General features: G+C 43.6%; 2 protein-coding genes across 6 annotated transcripts in view; both read right to left on the bottom strand.

The window, feature by feature from the left end:
* Nucleotides 1-184: 184 nt before the first annotated feature.
* metap1 (methionyl aminopeptidase 1) lies at nt 185-9,716 on the bottom strand. Its single transcript, XM_076299209.1, has 11 exons — nt 9,564-9,716; nt 7,510-7,561; nt 7,231-7,322; nt 6,704-6,764; nt 3,989-4,080; nt 3,800-3,883; nt 3,554-3,692; nt 2,898-3,029; nt 2,365-2,508; nt 2,054-2,119; nt 185-1,939 (listed from the first exon to the last, which is right to left on the bottom strand). Exons 1-11 carry the CDS (start codon nt 9,675-9,677, stop codon nt 1,773-1,775), a joined length of 1,143 nt encoding a protein of 380 aa, XP_076155324.1. The 5' UTR covers nt 9,678-9,716; the 3' UTR covers nt 185-1,772.
* A 1,695-nt stretch (nt 9,717-11,411) lies between these two features.
* Nucleotides 11,412-19,295, bottom strand: part of syne1b (spectrin repeat containing, nuclear envelope 1b) — a 107,144-nt gene continuing 99,260 nt past the window's right edge. For all 5 annotated transcript variants that reach the window (XM_076299214.1, XM_076299213.1, XM_076299212.1 and 2 more), the window contains 5 exons: nt 19,281-19,295; nt 18,856-19,068; nt 15,376-15,468; nt 14,465-14,523; nt 11,412-12,389 (listed from right to left, as the gene is read on the bottom strand). The exon at nt 19,281-19,295 is cut by the window's right edge and continues 114 nt beyond it. In XM_076299214.1, the coding sequence (XP_076155329.1) occupies nt 12,140-12,389; nt 14,465-14,523; nt 15,376-15,468; nt 18,856-19,068; nt 19,281-19,295 (630 nt within the window). In that variant the 3' untranslated portion in view covers nt 11,412-12,139. The remainder of the gene's footprint in view (nt 12,390-14,464; nt 14,524-15,375; nt 15,469-18,855; nt 19,069-19,280) is intronic.

Here is a 19,295-nt window from a genome sequence, read left to right on the forward strand (position 1 = left end):
GGCCTAGATTGAGCCTAAAAAGCTTGACTTTTAAAACTTGTATTATTTTCATATAGATTTGACCTTTCATGAGTATGCATTTGAGTTTATTTTCCATCCAGATTAAAAAAAATAAAATCTTTGGGACCATGTTGAGACAGACCAGATGAATGCAATGCAAGGAAAAAAAATAAGAGTATGCACATTTCACAAGGATGAACAGTTTAATTCAGCTTGACAAAGAATACTGAAATAAATTTAATTATTTTATCTTTTCAAATTACAATCATAGCACCAAGCACTACTTCAATTGTGACATGCTTGCTCATCATGGTAGCATACCAACCCCAGTGAAACTGTCACTTTCTAGGCTGAAAAGCCAACGACAGCATGACACAGCCTTAGCGCTCCTTGCCTACAGCTCCTTTCTGAAACCAACAGAAATGTGTAGATCATCTGTCTTCTGAGAGTGTGTTCACATGAATCACCGTATTGTGTAACAAGTTACACAGGAAATGAATATGTAGAACAAAAACATATTACAGGGTCACATTTATCCAAGATATGTATTCTGGACATCAGCACACTCCCTTTCAGTCCCCTCCTCGTACCCCCTCTGTACACACACGAGCACAAACACACACACACACACACACACACACACACACACACACACACACACACACACACACACACACACGCCTCCAACTTCCACAAAAGACATGTCCGAGTCAAAAGCAATCAGTTTTGCTTGCCAGGAAAACAAGAACATAACAAGTAACAAGGCTGCACCTTCTGGAACTGCTCTGCTCTGCTCGTCTAAGTGCATAAAAAGAAGGTGATGATGGGTGGTGATGAGTGTAGTTTTGTATGACAATGTTGAGGGTGGTGTGAGGATTGTCCGTGTTGAATGCAGTGACGTGAGGCACTCTTGAATAAAACAGGACCAGTGATCTTTGGAATTAAATCAGATCTTTTAAGAAACGGTGAACTGACAATGACAGAGAAGGATCTCCACTTAAAGAGTTAAAAAAGTTATAACTCCTTTACCCGCTCCTTGTACACACAAACACACACACACACACACGCACAACCACACACTAGAAAACACACACCATATACAGTACAAGCCAGCAACTGCTCACAGTAATATCCTGACATATTGTGTCACTCATTCACACACAGTCAGGCACTGATTGCTCACAGACACAAAAACTCTTCCACACAAACACACGAAACGACTGTGCATATAGACACACATAATTAATCTGACCAGTCTGCTATGGGCATCACTGTACCTCAGGGCCTGTGAGGGGAGTGAAGACATAGCGATGCATGACAAGACACCCAACACTACGCCTCCTGTGTATTCCTCATACAGTGAATGTTTCATGGATTTTCTACACAGTGGCTTTCTACGCGGTGACAGGTTCATTAATGCCCTAAGCAGACTGGGTCTTGGTGCACGGCGTGACGCAGAATAGGGGTAGAGAGCGCCTGCTCCTTCTGTCGTTTCGAGGGGTGGAGGGTGTGTGAGGTTGGGTTGGGTTGGGTTGGGTTGGGGGGGGGGGTACCAGAGCATCCAATCGGACGTGCAGCAAGAAATTTAACACTCAAGTCACATGGCCGTCAAGGTGACAACATTCAGCAATTATCTCAGCTTCTCCGTCTCCAGCTCGTATTCATCGCAATCCCTTTCCTCCGGACCAGAGCCAGCCCGCCAGACCGATTGGGGTGGGGGGGGGTGGGGTGCTGGGCGAAGGGGGTGGCGACTGGTCAGATTCAAACCGCTTTTACATGAAGGACAGGAAGTGGGCGCGGCCGTTGTCGTCGAGGCGACGCGTGAGGATGTCGCAGCCGGTCTCGGTCACCAGGAGTGTGTGTTCGAACTGAGCCGAGCGCTTCCCGTCTCGGGTCACCGCGGTCCAACCGTCTGGCCAGGTCTCGTCCTGCCAACCACCTGTGCACGCACACACACACCTCAGTGAAGAACCATCTTTGGGCAGCCAGGCTGCAGATAGACTACCATTTCTCTACCCCCCACAAGTACACCAATGGGAGTGCAGCAGCTCACCTTCACAGATCATGGGCTCAATGGTGAAGACGTGGCCTGGCTTAATCACACCCACTGCCTTATTCTCTGGACAGAGAGAACAGAAAAACCATTATGTAAACCGACAGGGTTCTGTGCAGTCATGAAGAGCACTATATATTCAGTCTGCTGTACAGTTGAATAGACTTCATATACTTAAAGATGCACTCCAGCTATTGATGAGAAAAAAGAAAGGCCTTCTTGGCCTAGAAACGGCTTATATGCATCTCTACTCCCTCTGCCTCATCTCTATGTGGGCTAATAACTCACTCGTTCATACACTATATACTCACTAGCATAGTGTGGTACGTTGGGTGCTGTGTGAAATAGCTTGTGGATGCCATGGCCACAGTAGCTCCTGACCACAGAGAAACCGCTTGCCTGTGCGTGCTTCTGGATAATGTTTCCAAGCTCCCTGTAGCGCACACCTGGTTTCACTGTGGCACACACACACACACACACACACACACACACACACACACACACACACACACACACACACACACACACACACACACACACACACAGGTGTTTAGATTGTCAGCAGATTTATGGAAAAACTATCAGCATTTTGGAGCAGATCCGCAAATTTTTCAGTTTCACTTTCAATAACATTTCAAGACATTTTAATGGAAGTTTGCACTCAAGTCCTCTTAAATTTTTCCACATAAAATCATGGTACAATGCATGATTAATATTATGTGGATGAGATTGAGTCCAACAAATCATAGTCCATAGGCTAGTGGACATTTCTCTGATCTGTGCTACTCCTCCCACAGCCGGAACAGCAATGTGAACACACACAGAACTGAACAAATGCACGCACCTGCATCGATGGCCTGCATGAGGCACTCATAGGTGGTCTGCACCAGACGCTTGGCTCCCTCATCTACCTCGCCCACAAAAAAGGTCTCGTTGAGGTCTCCATGGTAACCGTTGTGAAAGACTGTGATATCCACTGTGGAGATAGTAAGCAAAAGTATGGGTATGAGGGTACACACCTACACAGCACAGACCAAAAGTACACTTCAGAACTGGGAGCTTGTACTGGTGATCGAAATGATAGAACAACCTTTTCAGGTAAAATAGTAGCCTAGGAATACCCATACGACCTTTCAGCAAATTTGGGATTTGCTCCGCAGGTCCGTCTGGCCAAAAGGCCATTGAAGCCTATTTTTAATGTCCATAAAACACAGGCAAGCAAATACAATCGCTAAGTAAACAACTGCATTTAAAACCTTCGTTTACAAGATTGCTATACTTTTGAAATGATTTGGTAAGAGTTTAATGTACCAATATATCATTTACAGATACTGGTCTATCAATAACACACGTTTTCCAGTCAACACCATCGCCTTCTTTTGCTGACTTTCAGTTACACTGAGAACTGCTCAAAGTGTGGAGTTGCTGAATGCAAAAGCCACGTCTGAAGTATAATGACAACTTTAGCTGGTATCTCATAGTGTCTGAAAGTCTGTGTACCGTTGAGTATGTCACCCTCCTGTAGTGCCCTGCGATCAGGGATGCCATGGCAGATGACCTCATTGACGGAGGTGCAGCAGGACTTGGGGAAGTTGTAGTAGTTCAAGGGAGATGGGTAGCAGTTGCGTGCAGTGCAGGCCTATGCAGAACAGAGAATGCCCATCAGCACAACACCCAGTAGAGTACAGAATGGAAGTGAGAAAGTGGGATGGGAAAAGAGAGTGGGGGGGGGCTGAAACTCTTTACCAGGTGTACAGCATGGTCAATCTCCTCCGTCGTGACCCCTGGTTTGACCATCAAGGCAGCGATGTCCAACACTTCCCGTGCTAACTGCAAAGTCGAGACCAGAAACATTTACCAACAAAGAAGCCAGCTGCGAATAACAACAATTGAGGAGGACAATAGAGGTCAGAGATAACAGTTCCAGAGCATTACCTTACACACTGTTTGCATGCCTTCAATCTCATCGTTCGTCAAGATCTTTATCTGGGATGTCCCTTTCAGAGATTGCTCCGACTCAGACATGCCTGCACACACAGCCATAATTAACATACAAAAATCACAGATAGGAAATACACATCCATTTCTGTGTGTGTGTGTGTGTGTGTGTGTGCGTGCGTGCCTGTGTACATATACACACACACACTCTCTGTCTCTCACACGCATACTAAAGGCATCACATAACACACATATTCTCACTTATGCAAAGAACGATCTGATGGCCATTCTTCTCATCTATGTACAACCATACAACTCCAAACCATCCACTCTCATCTCATCAATGACAACAAGTAGGCTGCCGGACACAAGAGGCATGCAGATCCGACAAAGCCATGCTACAACCACAGAGACAAACTCCACATACCGCTGTACACCAAAACCAGACCACACAAATTTAGACTTGCTAAACACACCTTGTTTAATTAACCTGGATCTGGTGTGGACACCAACACTCACACACTTACACAACACTGAGACACAGACGGTGGCCTACAGCTAATCAAGATAATCACACAAATCCAAACATAGGACTTTTATATGGAGACGGACAAACACACACACACACACGGCCACTCACACGAACAGCGGCGGGGCCTCGTACCTGCCAAAAGCCCCACCTCTGCTGCTGCGGTGAGCGAGAGAAGAACTTGAGCAACAAACACAGACACACACACACACACACCCGCGCGCATTCTCCAATACAAAGACCCATACAGGGTAGGCATACAGTCTAACACACAGACCTCCTATTTCACACATTATTCAAAACACATTACACCCCACAAAGCAGTCGGTCATTGTAAATCGGTATTTTATACAGCAATCCCCTCAGACGTCCAGTCAACAGTCTAGCAACACAAAAACACACTATTACGACACTGCCGGGACTACCCCGGCCCTGCCCACTCAGTGTGCCTGTCTTATGTCTCTTCCTAGCAGGTGGACTGGGATGCAGGTGTGGCAAGCTCCTACTTATTGGCAGGAGCATAACAAATACAGACAGTTTAGTCATCATCGTGGTTAATGGCCCTACGTGGCCAACACAGCATCTCCCCATGACGGGGAAAACAAATAGATTCAACTGAATGCAACCTGCGTCAGTAGAGAAAATGCCTGGACAGTTAGACAAACATAATTCATAACAAACCATTGTATGCACAAACAAGCTGAACCCCAACTGAAATTAAAATGTATGCGGTAAGTGTAACTAATACCGATTTCCCACGACTCAACTGCACTAACACTAGGGACAAAGATTGTAGACAGACTGAGCAAGATGCATCATCAGAGTCTACAGACCTGTTCACTTCCAATTAGTTCCATTGTACAGAAACTGGCTCCATTTCACCAAGAGGGCGCTCAGTGAATGGGAGTGAATGGAGCTTAACAGTTAAAGTAATTATTTACACCTACTTCAAGCAAATAAACCCATCATTTATTTCATTTTTGGTGAGAGGGACATCAATTTTCATTAACAAATTAAATAATAATAAAAAAACAATACTCATGCGCGTTGGTTTATTCTACAGGATAAGGTGACTCCTAGCAGTTCCTTAGCATTCTGCTAATGTAAGGTCAGGCTAGCAATGAGTGAATGTCATCAGCACCACTAAATCAAAGTTTTAAAAATCTGTCAAGTTCCTAACATTTTGGCGCCAGTGCTGTTCTTATTAGTATGGTGGAATATATCGGAAACAGAATCAATTTTGGACTCTCTTGTGAGTGCCCCCTTCACAACGCGGAAGTCGTGAGAGTGAAAATTCTCCCTTATTAAAAATTATTGCTTCATGACCAGCCACTTCCTAGAACCCAGATCGCTCTTGGGTGGGTGGGGTGGGGGGTTGGTTGTTTACAAATCTGCCTTCATGCAGACCAGAGGCAGTCACTGTTCCATTCATGTCCATGTCTCAGGATTTCAGCAAATATGTTAAGCTCAGGAACATACATTTCAGACACATCATAGTCATCAAACCTTTATGACCAATTGGGGCAATTTTAGAAATTTTTGGACTTTCCACTCTGGAGAAAAACAACTTCATTTCATGTGTGCATATAACGTTAATTTGGTCATAACTCTTATGATCCTCCGACCTTCAAGAACAAGACATTGGACATTGCGACATGCTCCTTTTTTGCTCCCATCATGATTCATTTTGAATTTGTTGGAATTATTATTTTGCTCTGCCTATAGACCCCTTACACATACATTTATAGTACAATTTCATTTTATCTTCACAAAACTGACATTTATATATGAAAAAAAAAAAATGCTCTGAGCAACACACACACAAAAACACGCACAAAATACACACACACACAGCTCCTCCTATGTTTCTACATCTACAACAATCTAAACATTCACACCAAAACCCACGCTTATACTCTACAATTCTAAACATAGAATTCAGCAAACAAACTCTGACACAAACTCTGTCTAGTTCTCTATGCATCTCTACAATACAGCTGAGCTTTTGACTACAAGCCTACATCTCTATGGCACTATGTGTTACTTACTCCCACTGTCTGCTGCTCCAGACGAGAAACACACATTTTCATTCACATTGCTGCAATATTAATCACTGACTGTCCACATCTAATGCTTGTGCCTGTGTGTGCACATATATCTGCGTAAGTGTAAGGCTTATTTACCCATGGGGTGGTCAGCATAGTCAGGTCTTTGGATGCTCCCAGGAACAGGCCGTTTGGGAGTCTAAAAAAGCATCCAGTCACAGTATAGCACAAAGACATAAACATAAAGATCAGTAAGCATAAATACAGAGACAATTAAGCAATGGTATTGATGTGCCATTGTGTTGACAGACATTCGAGATTCATTTATTGTTACACCTTATCATACGTGTATAAGTAGAGTAAAACTCTAGTGTTTCAGCCCCTCCTGCAGTAATACATACATAAGAATATTCGCCTTATTCACATGGCGGCCATGTGTAAACCAAAAGGAGGATATGGGGTACACTGACTATCATTAACGCGTTGTCGCCACCTACTGGCGAACGCATAGAACACAACAATGAAATGGTTTGCGTACCCCATAGCCGTGTTTTGGTTTACAGTGACCGTTGTGTGAATAAGGCGAATTATACATAAGTGCTAACGTTATGAGTGTGACTGATAATGTGAGATAATGGCGGAAGTGCAGAGTGCAGGGGACCCACCAGTGGATAGTGAGGGCGGAGCTTGCCCGTGTATCGGTAGCCTGGCCATGGGTCGGTATTGGTGTCCTGCTCCACACAGTTCACAACGTCCTCTGATCACACACACACACAGACACACACACACACACACAAGTTACTCCATACGTATGGCACAAAAGGCACATACTGCCATGCAAGAAATTGTTTAGGTAGACTACTGTTACTTCTGTGTGTGAGAGAACAACTCTTGTAGGGGTTTTGTTAAACATGCAGTGCAAATCAATGAAAAAAAGAACTTACTTGCTTTTTTGTGGAGCAATTTATGAGTGGACCAACTACCCTTGAAGCATTCCTGTATGACAAACATTATTAGGTTATTATTAAGTTATTATTAAGAGTTTTTTTTTTTTAATCCTCTAATTTCCTCTGCAACACCAGATTGAATAGTTTGCAAGAAGCAAATGATAACATGATATAGGATATATTCTGAATACAATCAACTGGTTGACAACAAAAATGCCAGTCAGTCTTTAAGAGTAGACAGCAGATTCTAAAAGCACCTGAGCAGACAGACTTAGGCTACAGGTATTATACACAACACTACCCTAATCTACATTAGGTAGAACCTAATCACACAAGAGACTGTTGGCGTCAAGTCTTCTCATTACTACTTAAACATGGCAAAGACCAGGTCTGACTCCCCAGCCAATTAGAGTGTAACCTACAAAGGCATAGTATATGTAGATATCAGGTGGTATGTCATCTGTCACCGTCTCATGCAGATGGGTAAGCTGACACCAAATATATAGAACAGTACCAGTGAGTGAACTGGACAACCCTATATGGTTTCGGTGAGGCTATAACTGACCACTGACCTGAGGCTGTGTTTGCATGTTTCAGGATATGTTGGCATATCTTACTTACTAGAGATGACTTGTTAACACTGAGAGGCTGCCATGGGCCTCCTCATTTTAAATAGGCAGGATATGAGTGTCCCTTTGCAACATGTTCACCCACACAAGGAAAGCTTACCTACTTTACCTACTTAGTCAAATCATTTTATCAAGTGATTTGAAGTAAAGCTACAGGAACAATTTAGGAACTATGTCCAGTTCCACTGCCTCTCAGCTTGAGACTGAAACTAGACAAATATCAGCATCTACCAAAATAAGATTTGGCCAATATTTTGAACTTTAAAGTGGATGTATGGCCATCCTGTGTCATAACAGCAGATCCACACACGAGGTTGATTAGACTGTTTGTTTTGGACAGTATGATCAATGCTTTACTGGTCTGAGGCAATGTCTCAAATCAAGCCCAGTGTAACAGTGAGCTGGGGTAGGGTGTGACTACCTGACCAGATGACAAAACCTCATTACCCATTAGGTCAGACAGCCAGCGGATGCAACAGTTGATCTAAAAGTTTTACGGGACATGTCTTAAAACCTTCCAAATATAAATTAATATTCGCTTGGCATGTGTACTATTCATGGTGTGCAATTAGCTTCCCGGATACAGATCATGCTGACTCAACATCTGAACGTCAGCTAGCTGCTAACGTTACGTTATACCGACCATCCGTGTGGAATTTTCACATTTACAGCAAACTGGCTAACGTTGTCGAGCTCAAATATTCAGCAATATGGTTTAGGAGAATGCTACATCAATAGCATTACGTTAGATTAGGTCGTATAGATACCCATCTGATAAATACATCTAACAAGCCTCAGTAGTAGCTTCCTTAATGTTGTGACTTTAGGTGACGTTAATAAATAACATGATTAACGTAACGTTAACAGTTACACCAACTTGTTACGTACGAAGCCTTGATTAACGTTCAGCTAACTCTACCTTGAAGTTTCGCTAGATACATTTAGTTCTAGTCATTCATTCTACCAGAATTTGCCCTAATATTAAACAATTCGTGGAAAACAATTTGACATCAGATGCATTGTCTAATGCTAGCAGACGTTATCCTAGCTAACCAATGGGAAACGTAGGGTTGAAGCTAACATTAGCCAACTCAGCTAGCTAGGTAATATAAGCTAAGGTAGCCAAGTTAAGTTGTGAGAAATGTCATAAAAGTAGCTTGGGGTTAAGAAGGCTGAGACTTGAGGCTACCACTGTAACGTTACTCAAGTTAATAGCTAACTAAACTCAAGGAGCTGCAAGTGACCGGCCAGTTGACACCAGGCCATGCAAGCAGGCAACTCCTCGTGTGACACATGCACAACGCTACAAGAACACAGAGCTAACATTAACATTAGCTGACAAGCCGCTGTCTCCGGACGGGGTGTGCCGTTGAAAATGGATGCCTTTACAAAACACTTCCAAACAACCCAGGAAAATCATACCTGCGAACAGAAATATGAACCTTGGATTCCAAGTTTAATGCATGTTGGGCACTGAAGTTTTGCCTCGCTATTGCAACCCTCTGTCTCACATTCCCGAGTCTCCAACGCCGCCATGCTGTCGCAGAGATGCAGAGGGTGGGCCACAGATTTTGGTCACCGTGACCACAGCAGTTCGTTTTTCTTCGGGTATCTACGAAGTTGTGTAGTAACCGAATTATAGCTCGCCACTGTCATCTATTGGGTTGGTGGACTGGTTTGGTGCTCGTCATTCACAAGGGAATGTAGATTTTACATTTCTCAATCTCTCATGCATTTGAATTATGCCATTTGCCAAGTTACAGTCATTGGAACAGCAGTCTAGAACAGTCTATTCTATTCATAAAAAAAAGTGAAGTCATTGCTTCTGTCACTGACAATTCACTCGGGAAACCAACAGGTTGGAATTCATGCCTAGTTACAATCAAGGCCTGCAGGCATAGCCTACCTCTCTATTTCTAGTATACTACTGTGAATTTTCTCAAATGATGTCCAAAAGTCACAGCTTCATGTATTCCCCCCCCATTGGAATATCAATTAAAAGGCCTATAGCCTACTTCAGAATTATTTTCACCCTTATTGTCTAAAGAAAGGCTATTTATTTTGTGCAACCCAGTTTTGTCAACATGTTTCCTCTTGTGATGTCTTACATGAACACAAAATGAGTGTCGACATTCCTCAATGCCGAAATCCTGGGTCTCCACTTGAGCTCAACCCACAAGTTTTCAATAGAATTTAATCTGTCAAAGTGAAAAGTTTAATGTTGTGTTCATTTAGCCAGTGGAGTGGATTTTGAAGTGTAGTTTGGGATTACTGTCTATTTAACCATCACCAATTTTAGCCATTCTTGACAGAAACAGTCAGATTTTGATTTAAAATCACCTAGTCCTCCTGGACTCTACAATGCCATGTGGGTTATGAACTATTTAGTTTCTTATTACCTTTGGAGTAGAAACAGCCTCACAGCATTGGACTACTGATCCTCAACCAGACATTTTATATACCAAGCCTACCTTAAGTGTTTTTGAAGTCAAAAAGAGCTTAATTTTTGTTTATGTGCCTATCATGTTTCAGTGATGTCTGACAAACCCCAAGTACTTTTTCTGTCTGGGTGTACTCGGCACGGTTCACTTGTACTGTGTCAAAGTACGGTTCACTCCCGTTCTTGGTCTGCAATGCGTGCATACTATCAAACTGTACCCAGGCACGGTTAAGCTGCTGTGCGTTAGAATCTTCGCATAGGCCCAGTCCCGTGCCCGAGTTCACCTCCTCAGGCGGATAAGCATACCATGCGGTACCGTAAGTTACGGTAGCCTACGGAGCAATCACACTGGTCAAACGAACCGGACTTTAGGGGCCAAACGTACGGATGGCACAGTGTGAGTACGCCCTTAAGCAAAATATCAGAAAAGGTTATACAGAATTGTGGCTGGCAATGGGTATGATAAAAGGCACATAACTGGCCCGAAATATATCAAAATGTTGAGACTATTTGTAGACATTTGAGGTAAAGCAAGTCATCGGTCAAGGACTAAATGATCAAATTGATACACAACGTTGGCCCAAAGGGAGCATGGCCTAAGTGCACAACTTCAAAACAATATTCATTTCATTCTTCATTTCAAAAATCTGCACAATACTTTCATTGAGTTAGTACTATTTGGTTATCTAAGTGTTGTTGTGTGTGTCTCAGAGTTAGTCCTTGGCAGGACATTGCTTGAGTGATACTGTACAGCGGCACCAGTTGTCCCACACAGACAAGAATGCGCAATTTAGTTTATAGTCATCTCACAAACACACAGAAAGCATATATCATGTTATGTATATTGTTATGTATTTAAAATGCAAAGGTTGTTAGGCCTTAGCAAACTGTACATACATAAATATATCTTCCACAATGGCTGTGGTTATTCATATAATATTCATGATTCAGTTCTCGAGTCCGATATTAAGTTAGTTGACAGCATAAATCAACATTTCACAATGACAAGTTCCGACAGTATAAGTATATGACATTTTTAAAATAAAAGATTATAACAGCATGCCAAAAAAATACATGTAAAAAATAATTGCAATATAATTCTTAATATTTTAATAGTTATTCATATATTTTCAACTGATCCACAGGCTTAATATAGTTTTTTTGTGTGGAACTTAACTGACAATACTTTCCATTAAAAAAAGCACATGAAAAACATAGGCCTTATGACATGAATGGCAACCGTGTTGTACCTTCAACAGCAGCGATTTACACTCTATATCCAGTACTGCACTCATTCGCATACATCAGAAGAGTGGAAGATATGTTCATGTAGCACTTGTAGCCACTTGGCCCACATAGTAGTTCAGAGAGGTGCACTTCAGCACATCCCCAAAGATTAGTCTGAACACTGACACAAGATGGAGAGTGTGGGTAGTCATGGTATACATAGGCCAGTTGGCTTTCTTCACTATTGTTATGAACTGACAGTGTAGTGGCATCTCCATAAACTCTCACTCCCCCCCCACTTTTCTCTTCCTCCTTTGCTACCTTCTGGAGCTCAGATGGGCGGTGGCCCATTGGTGTAGCTGAGCATGGGGTGGAAGGAGCGGGCAAAATTGTTGGACTGGGAGCAGCTGTAGTGGTGCTCGCCGGAGGGCACCAGGCAGGCCAGAGCCAGGAGCAGCAGCAACAGAAGCAGCTGGAGGGGCAGCGCCGTCCACAACACGCGCTGGACCATCGAGCCCCGTCGCCACGACGATACAATCCCCTCAGAACGGGAGGAAGCGGATCCAACGGCGCTGAGTACCCTGAGTAAGGGAGCAGAGTAAAAGACAAGACCAGGTTTGCTTCAATCCACCTCACGGCCTGTCACATGTACACCTGACAGGAAATTACGGTTTCTGTTGTACGGGCTCCTGTACTGAGTCTGTTATGTTGTTAAAGTTAGTCCAAGAATGAAAATGCATGCTATTAAACAGCTCTTAAGCATTCCAGTGAAAGATCACACCAGCAAGGCTTTGCGGTTTTGTTTTGTTTGTGGGTGTTAGCCATTTTGCTAACTCTGCAACACATTTTCATGAGTCTTATGTCACTATCTTAATGTACACTAATGTACAGTATTGTATGCTATATTTATAGGATTTTTTATTTTTTATCTTCATTTGTGGAGACAGTTCTATCACATTAGTTTTGAATTTTCTCAGTTTCTAACACAAAGCTACCTAAACACAAAACCTAACACTGGTCTAACACAACACTGTTCTACAGAGGAACCTACCACAATTCAGTGACACTCATGTTTTGTTTCTGAGATATCACAAGGCCACAGATGTTGCATGTTATATGTTTCTTTGGTCACACTAACAAAGCACAACACTGGTTGTTTGTTCAGTAGTTAGCTGGAGGGGAAATGCAAGCCTGCAGTAGCAGAAAGAAGACAAGGACCTCTCCTGCAGCTCCAGGGTCAATGCTCATGCTCAGAGTCCAAGAGGGGAAACAAAGCTTGCAGCAGTTGCTCCAGGGGACACGAGGCACATGAAGGACATTCACTCTCCAAAAGCACACAGGGTGGCTTCCCCGAGAACTCCACTGACTCAGCACAACAACCAGCCAATCCACATAAACAATCATTTCTCTTATAGAAAAGTGGCCACATTCTCCCATCCAATAACACAGCCAGTCCTCTTCTCCCGTTACCACCCGGTGACTGACAGAGTTAGTCATTACCCTCTACTGAGTAACAAGGCCAGTCTTCCTTATGGAAATACATCACCTAAAGGAGAAATATTGTGACTATCTATCATGCTGTCACGGCCAGCCATTATGACAACATCCACATAAACAAACACACACAAGTATATGCACGCACGCACGCACGCACGCACACACACACACACACACACACACACACACACACACACACACACACACACACACACACACACACACACACACACACACACACACACACACACACACACACACACACACACACACACACACACACAGAAAGGAGTTTTAAAATGAAAGTATATCCTCATTCTGAGGACATCTTTCTGTATGTGAGCTCCAGTGTGTTCTGAGGGTCAGCAGACAACCTTGACACCCCTAAAGAGGGTGAGAAATGCAGGGGGCGGGGGGGGGGGGGGGGGGCGCAGATGGCTGGAGCACGGGGAGAGATGGGGTGGGGTAAATCAGTTAGAGAAGATGCCACAGACAAGACAGAGAGGACAGAGTAGTGAAACGAAGAGAAAGTGAATGCGACCGACACGTTGTTCATTGCAGACGCTTTTTGGCTTTCTCTGGCGTTCCCTAGCGTGCTGCTGACTGAAGATTTGTGAAGAAGCCTGAGCTGCGAGCTTGACGGCCACTGAGAAAGCTGAGAGTGAGGACTGGGCAAAGCTGCAGTCCAGGGCAGCAGTTGGACAGTGAGACAGAGAGCGGGACAGCGAGAGAGAGAGAGAGAAAGAAGCCCTTTAAGAGTAGCGCTCCTGCTGGTCTGTGAGTCTGTGTTCACCGGCTGGAGCTACGCTAGAGCCCTACTTTAGTGGTCTAGATTTATAGAAGATCATGGAGGCCACTGGCATGATGCTCATTGCAGATATCACCTTTTTGATTCTTCAGATCAATCTATTCCATGCTTGCTCTGAACCATGTAGCATATTTTCACCTGTTTTTGTTCCTTTGCAGTGTTTATAGGTGAGTTTCAGTGCAAGCACAGCAAAATTAGGCATAATATACTGCATTAGCTAAAGAACTCATATGGATGTTCTGCTGAAGTTTCTACTGTAGTTCTGGTTTTGCAGGTCTAAAAGTTTTCTGCTGAGAACATGGCCCGGGTTCCATGATCTTCTAGGGGTTCTAGAAACCAGGAGACAGGTACCTGTGTGGCGGGCCGCTCTCTGGGGGTCCGGCCTGGCCCCCGCTACTTTTACCCCGGGGCTGTTTGCAATGAACAGGGGGGTAAAAGAAAGAAAGAATGTTTCAGTCCAGACAAATCAAGACAAAGCTACCCGATGAGAGAAACCCCCAAAAACCAATGAGAGGGATGAGAGAAGAGCTCCAGAGGCAGATGGAACTGAGGCCTGGGATCTATACAGGAGGGCAGGAGACTGGCTTCGCAAAACACAACACACACATGGACAACTACATGCTGGCTGCAATCGGGCCATGTTTAGTTCCTCAGTGTACATCAATACACATGCTAGTCTTTGTATTGGTGACAAGGGAATCTATGGTAATATGGTGGTTCATGCTTAAGTGTTGGCACAATCACAGATTGTGTTTGAGACAGACAGAAAGCCAGTATCCATTGGCCACTCTCTAACAGGGGTCTAAAAGACACTAGAGAGAGTTAAAGAGGGACAAGGGCACAGATACACTGATCTGTAGGTTGGGTTGTAGGATGGGGGTTGATTCACTTGGGTTGGAAGCAAGGGAATTAAAGAGATCAGGAGCGATCAGGAGCAATCAGCACTCTTCAGCAGTGGAGGGGGGGTGGGTGGGAACATGCTGGAGGCCAAGGTCAAGGTCACTGGAGGACAGGGTTAAAGGTTGACATCTGGAAGGGAGGGGACCTGCGTGAGGGTCACAGTGGCGTGGTAGACACGTATCTTCGGGTTTCTGGCGACATTCCAGGAGCTGGGAGTGACTGAGCTAAACGGACTGAGGGTTTGGACATTCGGGTGACTGGCCTACAGGTCTCTCAGGTGACAGCTGTAACTCTCCTGCTCTTGAGGGAAAGGGGGGGGGGGACGGAGGAGGGCAGTACAAAACGGAAGGAGTGTACATTACCGATCGCCGGCGACTGGGTGTGCTGGCCCCGGACACTGGACTTTGGGACCCAGACGTGTCCAGCTCATCGGTAGATGACCACGAGGACAGGTCCTATGAGAAAAAATGAGGAGCACATGAATGCACAAACAAAACAACAAAATATGAAATCAGGTGGCTGTTTTAGAGACAGACCTAACTAGAAACAGAAGTTTTAACCCACTTTGCAAAGCTCTTGAAAAGATAATTTAAATTACTAGTGCAATGCCCGTTCAAACATGCCATTCTTGTAGAAAACCCGTAGCCCAATTACATACCCGCAGGCAGGCTTGGAATTTCACCATTCCGGGGGCAAGGCCACTTGGCCTTCAGTTGGGCATATTTGGTGGGGGGCACAAAGGCCACATGTCAGGGCACCAAGGCCAAAGTTAACTATAGCCTACAGTAGTAGGCTATAAAAATGATCAAAGTTGTATTTAGCCTATTCACTGCAGTAGACCTGCATCACTGTATGAAACATTACAAAAACATGAAACATGACATATTACATAGAACTGTAAATCATCTGATCATCTAATATTTACAGATATATAGGCTATATATAACATTTATTTTATATTTGGCCTGTTATGTAAGAAATCAAGTATTGAACAATTTAAGCACAGCTCAGCTTTAAGAAACTCAAATAGCCTAGATGCATGCTTAGCATTTTGTGATCATTAAGGCTACTTTCACAAACTCTTAGTCAGCTGTCCTCTGATTTACCAATATCTAGGCGATATTTGTAACATTTATTTTGTATTTGGCCCGTTATGAAATCATGTGGAACAATGTAAAAGCCCAAATTTGGAGACATCCATGTATGTCGAACTTTACTGCAAATTCAAAACTGGATTACTCTGGAACGGCTAACTGGGGGACTACAGGGGACTGCAGGGGACTGCTTTACGCCTTTGTGTTCGGTAAGGTCTCCTGTTTATTCTGATATATGGTTTGTCATGTGTTAAAAGAAGGGTTCGTAAAGTATTCCACCGAGATGAATGGGTAGGGAGATCATGGGACGCAAAACCTTCAGTAGAATGTATGATTAAATTGAATTATATTATTTACTTTTCTCGCGAACCGTTCAACACAGCAATTATCGGCTAACATCGTTTAAAAGCTGAGGAAAAAGCTCTTTCATGTGATACTTGTGATGTCTGTGTGATGAATAGGCTACTTCGCGAGTAGTTCAACTGAAAAGGGTGAATTTGGACGCACTTTCTTTCTTGCTCTGTCACTTTCTCCACTGCGTAAAAGACTAAATTAATTTGCGCCGTGAATGCTAAGATTATTTTGACAGGCCACAGGCTAAATAAAAATCGCTATTAGTAGGACGCAAAGCAGTATATTGAAAGAAGGGGGCACCAAGGCCACCGCGGCCTGTAAACCTCTGATTTTCAAAGGGGCCTCACGGCCAATGCAAGGGGCTACGACGGCCATGGCCGTCGTGGCCGCCGTGAAATTCCTACCCTGTCCGCAGGTATGCCTGCTTTAAAAATAGGATGATAGGGAAAAACATCATTCCAGCTAGGCATTCAACAATTAATACTGAATATTATATCATAATATATTACCCTATAATAATGTGCAGTAGGCAGAATTTAGGCATGGCTGCAAGTGACATTTTTACAGATCAAAATTACATAAGCCTAACAGCTGTTTTGAGTTAAGACTATGAGTTTATTGTTAAAGGGAAACTTGGCAGGATTTCCCCCTCTGCTGTTGAAATTATACATTATTTTATTTCAAACTGTGGGAAAAGGTAACGATAAAGCACATGGATTTGTTTACAAGCTAGCGAACCGTTAGCATAAGTTTGGCAGAACTATGTGGATGTTACAAGGTAAGAAACACGATTTAAAACGAGTTTCTTGTTTCTCACTTCTCTTTTCGGGACGGTGGTCTCAATGTTGCAAGGTTGGTTTTCCGCCTGTGGACGCTAGGCGCAGCGGGGAAAGTCACCATTTTCACCGGAACAGGTCATTTAACCATCCAAATGATTTCTAAACGGGTTTATTACGTTGAAATAGTTGCCAAGTTCCCCTTTAAGCTTGAATAACTTACTGATAGAGAACACAAACCATTTTGTGGAATGATGCATCATCATATGAAATTTGCTACAATGTGGTGTTGTCTAGCTCTGTGGCATTCTGAAACATCCTTAAATTCAGGACCATTAGCCTATCGCTCGTTTCAATTTGGGACCTTGCAGTCAGAATTGTCATTGGTATAATCAAAGTCTCAAGTTCAAAGTAGCATGGGCTATTCAAAGTTGTAGTTTATTGCACATAATGTTTACGTCATTTTGAATAACCACTGCATTGGCTTCCCATGTTTGATAGCGTATTGTTACAAAATCCGCTGAATCATTTTATGCAAGCAAACTGCAGGGAGTCTTTATTGTTGATGAACATCTTACATCTTGACCCATGATTCAGTGCTGCCAAAACTCTGCTTACCCCCTTCTCTGGTCCTGCGCTGTGCTATGGGGGAATGGCTACAGCAGAGAAAGCCAATGTGTGCTTCTTTTACCGAAATATTTAATGATCTTTTGCATTACTTATCCAAATAACGTTAAACTTGGCACTGCACTTACTCGTGCCTGTAGCAAGAAACCTGTCAAGTTTGAAATCAATCGAACTAACGGTTCAACAGATGCGAGCCTACAGTGGTGTGTGAGAGTGGATACAGTAGAGCGGAGAAAGCCAATGTGTGCTTCTTTTATATATTTAACAATATATTTTGCATTGCTTATCCAAACAACGTCAAACTTGACACTGGACGTACTCAAGACACCTGCCAGTTTGAAATCAATCAGACAAACGGTTCGAGAGATATGCGAATAACAGACAGACAGACGTGTCTGCAATTTATAGATAGATGAGAATGAACTCGGTTACAAAACAAATATAGCTTATTACTGGCAAATGTAGATTTATGTCTCAATTGAAGATGAAGATGAAGACTCTGAGGCCTAATCACATTTCTACCCCTTACCCCTTCCCCTTCGTTTTGCACATTCAGGTTAGAAGAAGGGGTATCCCAATAATTTTTTGGATGGAGGGGTAGGGATAAGTGGTAGGGCTCCACAGCCTTTTTCAGGACAACAAGATTTTTCAGGACCACACTTGAAACGAAGGGGTAAGAGAAATGTCCCAGCATACACCAGGCACACCGGATAAACATGACAGCACAAGCACACCGAGAGACTCGTTGATGTCAAAATTTGGCATTAATACTGTAGGGAGTTTAACATTAAAACAATAATTTCCAAGAGGAATATTCTCACCCTTATGCCATGGCACTCTGTTTCGAGGGACATGGGGTAGGGGAAGGGCTGAGAAATGGGATTGGGCCTAAAGAGGTTAATAGCGGCAAAGCCTGACGAAAACAAAAGTGAGGGGAGAAATGGACGATGAAAGAGGAGAAACAAAACAATCAGAGGGTGAGAAGAGGCACCTGCTGACTGCTGGTGATGTCCAAGTTTCGCTCCAGCTCGCGGATGTGGCGGGACACCTCCTTGAGGAGCAGCTTGAGCCGGTTGCCGATGACGTGGACCTTCTCCTTGGCCTCCAGGCAGTCCTGTCCCACCGCGTGGACCAGCAGCTGCAGGGACATGTCCTGCAGGGAGGCCACCTTCAGCTGCGAGTCCAGCAGCTCGCGCCGGATTTGCTGAAGAGGATCACATTAACACAATACAACAATAATATAAAAACACATGCACATGTAAACCCTAAACACCCACACTCAAACATCCACCATACTTACTCTATACTCTATACTTAATACACACAAATAAGCACACTCAAAGACATAAAGAATGGGGATTAAAATAGTGTCTGTCTATCTATCTGCCTGAATCATCTGGGATGTTGGTGTTTTACCGAGAGGGTTTTGAG

Source organism: Alosa pseudoharengus, unplaced genomic scaffold, assembly GCF_046254945.1.
Source record: "Alosa pseudoharengus isolate Yale_2024_CS ecotype anadromous, Long Island Sound unplaced genomic scaffold, YU_APseudo_1.1 YU_APseudo_1.1_scf_22, whole genome shotgun sequence".
Taxonomy (NCBI): domain Eukaryota; kingdom Metazoa; phylum Chordata; class Actinopteri; order Clupeiformes; family Clupeidae; genus Alosa; species Alosa pseudoharengus.

What these genes read in the sequence shown, in the direction of transcription:
- metap1 (XM_076299209.1), bottom strand. Translation starts at nt 9,677, where the DNA reads ATGGCGGCGTTGGAGACTCGGGAATGTGAGACAGAGGGTTGCAATAGC. An exon ending in GTTCATATTTCTGTTCGCAG is followed by an intron (nt 7,562 to 9,563) that starts GTATGATTTTCC and finishes TTTGTCATACAG; the next exon opens with GAATGCTTCAAGGGTAGTTG. An exon ending in CAACGTACCACACTATGCTA is followed by an intron (nt 2,120 to 2,364) that starts GTGAGTATATAG and finishes CTCTCTGTCCAG; the next exon opens with AGAATAAGGCAGTGGGTGTG.